Below are 12,606 nucleotides of genomic sequence, written 5' to 3'. Positions count from 1 at the left end.
CGAGTGAGTCACACACAATCCGCCGTGTTTATCACGGACATAACCAATTGTGTTTTTGTCATTTTTGTTTTTAACAAACTTGTGTGTATTTGACAGTTTAAGTGCAATAAGACATGAAAGAGAATTTAGTTTAGTACTCGTATTTCGTGTGACAGCGCTTTCTGTGGGCGTGCTTCAAAACAGATGTTTTTAATTAGAGCAGTGGTTCTCAACCCGCGGGCCGCATGTGGCCCGTCATGAATTCAAATGCGGCCCGCCATATGCTGAATAAAAAAAAAATTATAAATAAATAAAATAAAAAAAAACTTTCAGTTTTACAATTAATTTTATTTTTTACATTTAGGCTACTAATGAAATATAAGCTATATCCTAATGTTTTTATGTGAAATTATTTTGTTTTTCATATATTATTTTCAGACATGAGCAGACCTACTCACATAACATTATGCATTTAACGAACACATACAAGCGCAGAATTCAATTCAAATAGTCATCAACAGCCATTAGTTAAGGTAAAATTGAGCATCAGAATGGACAAATTTGTTTTTAAGGGAGAAAAAAAGAAATGTGAAAAATGCTAGCGAATGAACACGTCAGGGTCATGCTCCCGTGCGCGTCTTACAGACGCATCTTAAAGCCTCCTTATACTTTCTGCGTCCGCGAGTCCGCTATGGACCGCTAGGTAGGCATGCCATAAAAATCGTCATCGGAGAGTGTGTGCCGAGGCTCTGAGCAGACGACCGCGCGGACAGGTGCGCGTGGTCAGTAGGCTTCAAAAGCACAATTGCACATGTGCAGGCAGTGTGAAGAAGCTCATTGCTACTCGAACCTGTGCAATCCGTCAATAAATGAATATAAAGACAGCGATGTGCAATAATTGTGGGCAATTGTTTGTTAACATGTTTGTTGCAGAGCGAACATCAGCCTGCGCATTCAGAAGTATAAATTGAAGTCTGCGTCCGCGCTGGCCATGTAAGCGTCCGGATTGCTCATGCGGAAAGTATAACACAGGCTTTACAATCGCAACTTCTTTGTGCTGTTACTCCTTTCGAGCTGAATCTCACAAAATTGGTTAGCTCCCGACAGCATCAGGTGATTTTATTTAGGGGGAGAAGAATTATTTATTTATTTCAATGAATGTAATAGATTAGATATCATAATATTTAGGCTATAATATTATAAATCCGGTTGGTTTGTATTGGTGACGTAATATGTAAATTATATGCGTGTGGCCCGCGAGACTTGCACTGGACCATAGTGCGACCCGCTGGAAAAAAAAAAGGTAGAGAACCACTGAATTAGAGTATCCCAGGTATGAGCTGTAAAGGCACAGCCCTGTTCTGGGAAAGGAGGCTGAAAAAAAAGCATCTCATTTCAATTTAAAGAGACATGCTCGAAAACACCCTGTTTCTGCTTTCATTCAAAATAGGCATTTTCAAAATGATTTAATAAAACATCTGTGAGGTATTTTAAGCTGAAACTTCACAGACACATTCTGGTGACACCTGAAACTTATACTACATCTTGTAAAAATGGGCATAATAGGTGCCCTTTAATGTTTGATGCAATAAAGCTATTATCTGGAAAATCATTGTTTTCTATGCATGCATAGTTTATATTTCGTTTTATTTACTACAGAGCATTCAAGATGAGCCAATTCATATCCTTAATGTGGCCATAAAGACAGACAGTGACATTGATGATGATGGTCTAGCAGCCATGTTCCGCGAGTTTACCCAGTCTAAGGTGAAACAGAGCTCTGTTCTCTAAATGATGATTGGTTTGAACAAAAAATGTTTAACTGTTAGTGTATTTATTTTATACTTGCATCATTTTTACCACAGAAATCTCTGCTATTTGAGCACGGCATCCGAAGACTTACCTTTTTGGTTGCTCAAAAGGTATGCTTTTAAAAATGACATTTGAGCATGTTTCCGCTCTTTAACTCCTTCTCAATTGAATTTCAACAAAATAATTTTTAATCAATTAAATGTTCATGTGAATATCTGCAATTCTTAATAACTGATCTCAAATCTGGTAAGCCCACTGCATGTGCCTCTTCCCCTTTTGCTCTTGACGCCATTCTTAACAGGATTTCAGGAAGCAAGTCAACTGTGAGGTGGACCAGAGGTTCCATGTAAGTAGTTGTGGGATGTCTGAGACATTGGCTCTGCTTCACAACCTATCGAGGTACCTCACTGTCTGTAGGCAGCTACTTTCTTAGGAAGCATCTTAACCAAAAATAGACCTCACAAGTGACTGAAACACAAGTAGAGCTGAAACACTCTATGTAGACTATCATGCTGGTTAGTATTATTTGTTTTATATAATTAAATATATATTTCTATTTTTATGAATTAAGTTGCATAAATGTAATATTATTGGAAAAATTTTGTTTTATAACTATAACATTTTTACTCCTAGGTTTTGGAACAGAGCCATTATAAACGGTCTCTTAATTAAGTTACAGACTTAATTATAAGTTCTGTTCTGTAAATGTCCTGTAACGTTGAACACGATATTTGTACCATTTAATATTGGTCCGGTATTGACATGTACAGAATGCAATGCTATTTCACGGTTAATGTTTAATCTATATTTCACAGAGAGAATTCCCCAAATTTTTCACTTTTCGAGCACGAGGCAAGGTGAGTTGTGTTTTACAAAAGACTACCAGTGACATATTTAAAAGTGTTAGTCTTTTGCACCTAAGTGTCCATTAAATTCATCAACAGCTTTATGTTTAGGGGGGAGATACAAAGGGGAAATGAGGAGTAGGGGGAAAAAAGCTGTTATATTCCTCCATTTCTTGTCTTTGCTGTGGAAGTCACTCCATCATGATCAGTGGCGTTTCTCTGGCTTCCTTCAGCCCTGATAGTTTGCTAAAATGGTTCCAGCAAAGCTCATTACATTAATGAACTTTTTAATTATTTGTCTCATTTGAGAGGGATGACATCCATTAGCAGCTGTGATTACCTACATTTACTAAATCTAGCCTGCTATTATAGCTCACGGGCACTTTCTGCTTCTGTAGACTCACTTTCTCTTAGTTTAAAATGAGCAGTTTTGTTCCATTTTCTATTTTATTAAATCTTATTATTATTGTTATTAGAAAAAATGTACCCATTTCATGATCAAACTTTTCAGGGTTGCTCGATTATGGCAAAAACCTTAAGCAATTATTATTCAATTATCAATTATTGACAGTATTAACACAAATTTATGAGTCTTTTTTTTTTCCACGTTAGTGAAATAGATCATTTCAATACCACAGCAGAAACTAATACTTAGCTAAGTAATGTAAGTGTGGAGGAAATACCTTTATCTTTGCTTCATTTTGCATTTCTGCTATACAAGCAGCTACAAATGGTATTGTGAAAGATAATGGGTTTCATTCACTAATAATTTTTGTGGATTATTGTACCTTTCCTTGTAACTTGTACCTTTCACTTTACTTGTTTATGAAAGTAGAACATTTAATACAAAATGTATTGATTTTGATACATGAAAATCATTTGTATACAGATTTTGCACACAAATTTGACAGCCCTAATTATATTATATTATTTATTTTCACTAACCATGACAGTTTAACACATTAACTTCATTAATTCCTTTTGAAAAATAACAATATTCAAATATTTTAACAGTTAATGCACTGGCCCTTTAACTTTGGCTTGAAATTGTATGTCGATTCCAATAAAATATTTATTTCTATTGCTACAGTGTGTAATGTCTACTTGATACTTTCTCATTTAACACAAAAATAGCTTTAATCTTTTGTGGGTGTTTTCAGTCAAATTTATTTTGCGATTAATTAGGTTAATTATTCGACACATGATTTAATTAACTGACCTAAATATAATATAATATAATATAAATATTTTTTTAAAACCACTTTCGACCAAGTTCATTTTCATAGTTGTTTAATTTTGTCTGACAAAGAAGTGTGTGTCAGTTTAGTCAGTCCTTTTTGTTTTTTGTTTTTTTTCTAGTTTGAGGAGGACCGTATCTACAGGCACTTGGAACCTGCCTTGGCTTTCCAGCTGGAGCTCAACCGCATGCGTAACTTTGCGCTGACGGCCATCCCCTGTGCCAACCATAAGATGCACCTGTACTTGGGAGCTGCCCGCGTGGAAGTGGGCACTGAGGTCACAGATTACCGCTTCTTTGTGCGGGCCATCATCCGCCACTCAGACTTGGTCACCAAGGTAGGATCATCTCTGTGGTCTGTGTTTGCATCCATAAACTCTGTTATATGTGTGACACACTATGGTTCCCTACCGTGTAGGAAGCGTCGTTTGAGTACCTGCACAACGAGGCAGAACGTTTGCTGCTGGAGGCCATGGATGAGCTGGAAGTGGCTTTCAACAACACCACAGTGCGCACCGACTGCAATCACATCTTCCTCAATTTTGTCCCAACCGTCATCATGGACCCTTCTAAGGTTTTAATGAGTTTCAATGGATTTTTCTTTCAGGAAGGTACATATCTGCGTGCGTTTTGAGCTCTTGTGTTCTCGTTAGATTGAGGAATCTGTGCGCTCCATGGTCATGCGCTATGGGAGTCGTCTCTGGAAGCTCCGTGTGCTCCAGGCTGAGCTGAAGATTAACATCCGACTGACACCCACTGGCAAACAGATCCCCATCCGCCTCTTCCTGACCAATGAGAGTGGCTACTACCTGGACATCAGCCTGTACAAGGAGGTCACAGACTCCCGTACAGGACAGGTGGGGCACAAAGACCGACAGGTGGGGCTCACGTGTCTCTCATTAACACAAACACATATTATATGCAGACAGCTGAAACTGAACAACAGTTCAGTATGACTTTGTCATCCCTCATTGTTTGTTAATAATATATGTTAATTTTATATCAGTAGCAAACACACTATCAGTGAAAAGTTTGGACACACATTCTTTACATTTGATTATTATAACTCTACATATTTTTGAAAATTAGTGAAGTCAAAGCTAGGAAATAATACAAATAGCAGTTATGCAAATTAAGCAGTGACCAAAAAATACATCTTATATTTTTTCTTATATTTTATCTTTTTCAAATTTGAAACCCTTTCATCCAGTATGTGGATTTATTTTTTAGATATTTGTATATATATAAAATATGTGAAAAAATTTATGTAATATGTAAAATATATAAATATGTGAAAAATATACACAGTATGTCTGCTCTCAGTCATTTATTAGATCAACATTTTTAAATCATAAACAATATTTAATGTGTATATATACAATGTTTCATATATACATTTCTGTTCAAAAGTTTGGGGTTGGTCAATTTTTTTGTTTGTTTTTGAAAGAAGCATTTATTTAATTAAAAAAAATATATTAAAACAGTAATATTGTGAAAGATTTTTACAAATTAAAATGAATTATAAAATTGTTAGAATTCTTACAATTCTTAAAATTGGTAAAATTAAAATTAATTTGTGCTCAAGAACCATTTCTTGTCAGCACTGTTGATCAGTTAATTCCTTCAAAAAACCTACTAAACCCAATATTTTGAATGGTATTGTATATATCTATGCTATTACTAATTATGATTAATAAGCAGCATTATTTTGGTGTTTATATTTATCATGATAAAAATGAATTGTCCCATGTGTCCAAACATAAATGGCACTGTACAATTTTGTTGTTGCACTAATATTCTTTAAGACACTGGCGTCGAGTGATTTGTCATTGTGCTAGTCACCATTTAGTTTCATTTGTCAGTGATATGGTGACTTTTTATCTGAATGTAAAAAAGCATTTCATGGAGTTGAATTAATAATTTTTGACAGATCTTTTGTTATTGTAACATCAACTGTCAGTTTTGTGTTTATATCATTGGCCAACTGTTATCTGTTTGTGTATACATGGTGAAAATGATAGACTTACATATATAGTTATTTGTGTTTCTTTACCTATGCTTGACTTGGTGACTCTTTTGTCCTCTGTCTCTCTCTCATATCAGATCATGTTCCAGGCTTATGGAGATAAGCAGGGTCCTCTTCATGGCATGCTTATCAACACACCTTATGTCACTAAAGACCTCCTGCAGTCCAAACGCTTCCAGGCCCAGAGCCTCGGTACCACCTATGTCTACGACTTTCCAGAGATGTTCCGTCAGGTATTGTCCACAAACTGACACGAGAGATATAAGAGATTCAACTTATAATTTCATTTCAATGTATATTAACATTTTAAATATTTATGGTCAGTATGATTTCTAAGAAATTAATACTTTTATTCAGCAAAGTTGTGTTAAATTGATCAAAATTGACAGTTGAAACACTTTTGATGTAAAGACTAGAGATGCACCGATTGATCGGCCAGTGATCAGAATCAGACGATTTTTTGCATCGATCATCGTCATCGATCCGGGCCAGTCAGTCTCACGTCTTGCCGATTCTGAGATGATCCTTTTATTGCCAGCGGCGCCGGCAATGTCGTCACATCCACGTGCACACTCACAATATAAACATGTTTTTTCGCGTAAGAATGAAGTTTAATCTTATAAAATTATTTATGCATCTGAAATTTTGTAATTTGTAAATTACAGTGTAAATGCATTTATGGCACCTCAGTTTCATCAAACTGCCTGTGTAAATGCATCTAATGCCACTTCAGAAGTAGGTTCTATTTCCTCATTCCTTCAGTTTCTCATTATTCTAACTTAATTAATTGAAAATAAGTAAGAAAACAATGTGAAAGATGCCACATTTAATAAGGTTAGGTGAAAAAAATTAGCATTTATAAACATAGTGGAAAATGACATTTGTTTTGTTTCATACATTTCTTCCTCTCTCCAGTCTCAGTGCACTTTATTTTGAGAGTTTAAGTGAGAAAAACTCTGTAATGTTTAATCATTTATTTCATGTAAATCATTTTTGCGTTGACATTTGCATAGATTTTTGTTTGTATATGCTGTCAATTATAGTTCTTAGAAAGAAAATCGGAATCTGCAAAAATCGGTATCGGCAGGTCACACTTCCAAAAACTCGGACATCGGAACCGGCCAAGAAAATTGCAATAGAAGATAAATGTCTTTACTAGAAATGCACCTATGTTGTTGAACGTTCTATTCATCCATTCACATTCATCATGGTTTTCCAGAAAAATATTAAGCAACCCAACTGTTTTCAAAATTAATAACAATAACATTTTTTTACTTAAATTACTGTATTTTTGATCAAGTAAATGCAGTAATAGTGAGCATAAAAGACTTTTCGAAAAATGTAAAAATCATACTGACCCCATACTTTTGAACAGTAGAGTATATTTTAATACACAAAGCTGATTATCAAGTCGTTTGTTTATTCTTTTTTTTTCTCCATTTTCCATTTTCCTCTAGGCTCTGAGGAAGCTATGGCAGTCCATGGCAGTCCAAGCCAACTTACCCAAGTGTCCTCTTCCTTCGGAATTGCTGACCTTCACAGAGCTGGTTCTGGATTCTCAGGGTCAGCTGGTGCAAATGAACCGCCTACCTGGAGGAAATGAGGTTTAGATTGCACCATGTTAATGATATTGGCTAAAAACCATGTTTTGTAAAAATGGATTATCTTAAACTAATCTGAATCAACAAAGAACTGATTTCAACTGAATAATGACTATTGCCTTGAGTTGCTTTACAGAGAATGAAATTCTGTTTGCATCACTGAATCATTGTTTTATTTTTGAGCACTGTAAATCTGCTTTGAAACAATCTGTAATGTATAAAGCACTATAGTTATAAAGGAGACTTGACTTAAACAGAAAATAACTGCAACTCAAACTTAATGTGTGGCATGGCATGTCTTGCTCATTTTCAACAAATGATCACATGCAGTAAATTTTGTACACCCTTTGTTTATTAAATGTTGGTTTGTGAATATCTACAAGCATTTATTTAGTTATCACACCTTTATTGTGGATAGAAAATTAACTTATGATTCCCTAGATTGGCATGGTAGCATGGCGGATGACTCTCCGAACCCCTGAGTACCCGGCCGGCCGTGAGATTGTTGTGATCAGCAATGACATCACACATAAGATTGGCTCCTTCGGGCCGCAGGAGGATGTGCTGTTCCAGCAGGCTTCAGAGATGGCACGAGAAAGCGGCATCCCAAGAATCTATATCGCTGCCAACAGCGGAGCCCGGATTGGCCTGTCAGAGGAGATCAGACATATGTTCCATGTGGCCTGGCAGGATCCAGCAGATCCGTACAAGGTTTGAAGTGGCTCCAGGGGAAGGGATCAGTTATCATTGATGTAGTGTTTTCTCTTCAGGAATTGTGTGGTAATCACAGTGTTTTCCTGTTAAATGGTAGGGCTTTAAGTACCTGTACCTCACACCTCAGGACTATAAGAAGGTGTCTGCTCTGAACTCAGTCCACTGTGAACATGTGGAAGACGAGGGTGAATCCAGGTGAATTACATATTATCCCATACACAGACATAAAAGCATTAACAATAAAAAAGTCTAAGAATGGTCTTTGCTGAATAATTTCAGTGAAAAGTTGAACCGGGAGGAGGTTTTTAGTTCTGAAGGTTCACATTGTACATTGAAGTTTTATTTCAAAAGATCTCATTGATTAGGGTCATTTTTTGTTGTTCTGTTCTAATGTTAATTCTCCTCTAATGTGTGTCTTTGCAGGTATAAGATCACTGATATCATTGGTAAAGAGGAGGGGTTGGGTGTGGAGAACTTGAGAGGTTCTGGCATGATCGCGGGTGAATCTTCACTGGCGTATGAGGATATCATCACCATGAACCTGGTACGCTAGCAGAACACAAACACACACTTTTTAAAAACTGGCGAAGATTTAGCAAAACATTTGGGAAAGTTCCACTATTCACAAAAGTAGGGATGCACGATCATGATTTTTCATTGCCGATTCCGATACCGATTTTTTACAAGCAAACTGGCCGATTCCGATACCGATTTTTTCTTTATCTTTAAGCAACAAAGAAAGAAGGAAAGTGTGCATAAACAAGATGTTTATTTGGTATTTAATAGGCCAAACTGGCTTTTGGCTATTGAAAACAATAACCGTAACCATCTGAAATTAACAGCAGTATCTGCACAGTAAGTAGCCTACATTCAATACAAACATAGATGGTAAAAACATCAGCATTTAGCTTTTGTTTTTGAATTGTGTTGAAACTACATAGATCTAGCCTTTAATTTCACACGGTTACAGTTAATCTTTTCATTTAAGTCAATAACTGCATAGTCAACACACATTCAATAAGATGTTTCTTAATCAGCATTCAGTATTTGTTTTAGTTTTTAAATTTGGTTTTAAATTTAAAAAAAAGGTCTTTACCAGTGAGACTAAATAAAAGTATGATATATAAATACATTATTTCAAAATGTTAAAATCAAATAATGTTGGTGCGAATAAAACAAAGATGCAAAGTGTTTCATTCATCCAATTAAAAAAAATTGAGGGTAATGATTTACATCTATATTTTTTAACTTGAGCCAATGAAAAATAAATAACTTATTGTCTCAAGTAAAAAAATATAGATGTGAATCATTGCCCTGAAATTTTTTAATTGGATGAATGAAACCCTTTTTTTCAGTGTGCTACAGCAGGTGATTTTTAAATCAAATTAAGTCTATGTAATTTTAAGGTAAAATAAAAATAATCTTTCCAAAAAAATCCATTCAAATAAATAATTTCAGTTTTGTCACAGCTTAGTCCGTTTCGTTTTTCATCCAACACTTGAAGTTGAGCTGAACATGATCTCTACACGGTCTACGCGTGTTCAGGGTGCGGACCAGAACTGTAGGCTACACTCGCGCAGCTTCAGTGAGCAGGAAAGGGACTCTTATTTGTCCGCCAGTACACCAACGGCTGATCGCTTCCTGCTATCTGTGCCTCCGACATGAAGCTCTGCATTTCCAGCGCTGAACGGCTGCCCGTGTCCTGCGCACAGATTTTGAAATACTTCCACACAAATGACATAGCGAACGATTACAATGTAGTCTGTGCACGCGTGCGAACTTCTGGAAAAATCGGCCGAAAAAAGAACCAAAACCTTTAAATTTTAAGCAAAAACGGCCGGTTCCAATTCCGGTCGGTCAACCGGTGCATCCCTACACAAAAGCTCATAAGCATTACATTTGGTAAAGCATTGCCTAGGATAAGATTAAGGTCAGCAAGATTTTTTTTTTTTTTTTTATGTATATATTATTAGTTTTTCCTGCAAAGTAGCACTAAGTAGACTAAATAATGAATGGCATTTATGATGTTGCAATATGAATATGCAATATTACTGTTTTCACTGTATTTTGAACCAAATAAATGCAGCTGCGGTGAGCATAATAGACCTCTTTAAAAAAAATAATAATAATAATGAATATAATCTTACCCAAACTTTTGTGCTGTAGATGTTATAGTGTTTCTAAATGTCTGTGTTTGCTGGTCCTCAGGTAACATGCAGAGCCATTGGAATTGGAGCATATCTCGTAAGACTGGGCCAAAGAACCATACAGGTGGAGAACTCTCACATCATCCTGACTGGAGCTGGAGCTCTCAATAAGGTCAGCAGCTGCACCCATTTACATGTTTTCTAGTTTTAGAATTCATAAGCCATCTGTGCCTTCTCAAAGCAGTTTTATAATTCACCTTGTATGATCTGTATGTTTTCAAAGTTCTTCTCTGTTGTTTAGTTGGTGGTATGAAAGATGGCATTTGTGCATAAATTACTTATTCACTCTGCTGATAAGGGCATTTTAATTGGCCTCTCTTTAAATTGCTTGAAGTAATTTGATTGGTCCGAGGCAGGAATTGTGACAGGTTAGCATGAACTCCAAAAGCCTTGTGTGCACTCAACTATGACTCAAATAAATTAATGCCTAATTCATGCAATTACGACGATGACTTTTATGAATCCGCCAGTTTTTTATTTTACTGGTGACAGCGGTTGGATGTGGTTGGCTGTGCAATCAAGCACATGTTAAAGGAACAGCTCACCCAAAAATGTCAACTCTTTCATCATTTATTCACCCCTCATATCATTACAAACCCATATGACTTTATTTCATATAAAAAAAATGTCCTGTTCCACGTGTCCATACTATGTACTTATAAAGTAGAAATTACAATAACTGAGTAATAACTACATATTATGCATGAACTTAAGCCATGTAGTTACCTTATAATGAAATTGCTCAAGAAAGTACTGGGTAGTATAAGTTCACATGCTATAAAATGTTTCCAGGCAATTACTATGTAATTTAAGCAGTTGGGTCTTGTGATGTTCAAGCATAAACAGTAAGCAAAGGCACCACATGTGCTTCATTGGGAACATAAATTAAATAAAAAATACAAATACTTGCTACAAACAGGGATGGTATTAAAACTGATGGTATGAAAAAGACAATAGAAGTCAATGGAAAATCATCTGCTAAAATATTTTAAAAAGTGTGTTTCTGCAGGTTTATAATTCACCTCTCAGTGACTGCCATCCCCCCACGTCTCTCTGTCTGTCTCCCATCATGATGCTGCAGCTCCTGCAGGAATAATAGAAAGAGAAGCGTGAAGTTGTTATTTGCATAGAAATAGGCTGATGCCTGGGGCAGAGACCGGGGAGGGGCACCCATATCATTCCTCTGAGAACAGAATGAGCATTTCTACTGCTACAGATATCCCTGTATTGCTCTGCCTGTCTCCCATCACTCTGTGCAGCATTCTAGATTAGGGTTGGCAACCGAGAAACAGTTCTTATTCAGAACAATATCCTTTAATTGTTCTTAAATGTCTGGTGTGGACAGAAAAACGGTATTCAGCTATTTCAGTCATGGTAATGTGTCATAGCCAGTATCTCTTTGTCCTCTCTGAAACTGCAGGAACGCCCCATCTATCTCCATCTGAAAATGTTCTTTACAGTCCCATTACTGTGTTAATTAGAGCAGAACCGTGATCGGCACATTTACAAATACCCATCATTACCGCACAGGTCTCAGAACACGTCAGGTCTGTAAGTGATTATGATGGTTACAAAGGTGTCAGTCTCAAAGTTTAGAGTGTTTTTTGTGCATGTGTACCTGTGATAGTGTTACTTGTGATATGAAAGTGTTCAGACTTTCATTAACCACTAGAACAAAAGGGACTTACCAGACATAAAAACTGGAGCTAGAGTCAAGGCCTAGACAAAAAACTATATTCCCTGCACCCCATGTACTGTACATACCAGAACTAGACCTCCTGTATATCAGGTCCAAACCAAGACTAACCCTGAAAAAAGGTTAAAGTTTAAGTAGTTGATTCAAGGACCGGGCTAATGATTTTAGTGAACTTAATGGCTAAAATGTCTATGTTGCCTTTCAGAGTCACGCAGTTTTTGTACATTCTCTGAAATGGATGAGGTAATTATCACATGTGGTACAGACTGCAGTCTTGCCTAAGACCATAAACCGAGCTGTCGAACTATATGTTTAGTTTGAAACAATATGGTTTAAACTGAAAAATTGGTAATATGAAAGCTGTCTTGAGGATTGGGGAGCTCCTTGTGGTACAGAACCACAAAACAATCTATAGGAGGTGGTCTGAGTTTTGTTGCAAAGGAACTGTCTAAAACAAAAACACATTGGCTTACGTTATGTTCTGTATAA

General features: G+C 36.3%; 1 protein-coding gene across 9 annotated transcripts in view; it reads left to right on the top strand.

Moving 5' to 3' along the window:
• LOC132140827 (acetyl-CoA carboxylase-like) overlaps nucleotides 1-12,606 on the top strand; it is a 74,665-nt gene that overhangs the window by 36,809 nt on the left and 25,250 nt on the right. For 6 of the 9 annotated variants that reach the window (XM_059549839.1, XM_059549837.1, XM_059549834.1 and 3 more), the window contains 13 exons: nucleotides 1,639-1,746; nucleotides 1,845-1,901; nucleotides 2,093-2,137; nucleotides 2,607-2,648; nucleotides 3,996-4,211; nucleotides 4,292-4,447; nucleotides 4,527-4,751; nucleotides 5,977-6,132; nucleotides 7,357-7,503; nucleotides 7,942-8,211; nucleotides 8,312-8,409; nucleotides 8,638-8,758; nucleotides 10,423-10,533. In XM_059549839.1, the coding sequence (XP_059405822.1) occupies nucleotides 1,639-1,746; nucleotides 1,845-1,901; nucleotides 2,093-2,137; nucleotides 2,607-2,648; nucleotides 3,996-4,211; nucleotides 4,292-4,447; nucleotides 4,527-4,751; nucleotides 5,977-6,132; nucleotides 7,357-7,503; nucleotides 7,942-8,211; nucleotides 8,312-8,409; nucleotides 8,638-8,758; nucleotides 10,423-10,533 (1,752 nt within the window). The remainder of the gene's footprint in view (nucleotides 1-1,638; nucleotides 1,747-1,844; nucleotides 1,902-2,092; nucleotides 2,138-2,606; nucleotides 2,649-3,995; nucleotides 4,212-4,291; nucleotides 4,448-4,526; nucleotides 4,752-5,976; nucleotides 6,133-7,356; nucleotides 7,504-7,941; nucleotides 8,212-8,311; nucleotides 8,410-8,637; nucleotides 8,759-10,422; nucleotides 10,534-12,606) is intronic. The other 3 variants (XM_059549840.1, XM_059549838.1, XM_059549833.1) reach the window with 1 other exon arrangement.

The sequence above is a fragment of the Carassius carassius genome, chromosome 5 (assembly GCF_963082965.1).
Source record: "Carassius carassius chromosome 5, fCarCar2.1, whole genome shotgun sequence".
NCBI lineage: Eukaryota > Metazoa > Chordata > Actinopteri > Cypriniformes > Cyprinidae > Carassius > Carassius carassius.
This window is presented reverse-complemented; position numbering and strand designations above follow the sequence as displayed.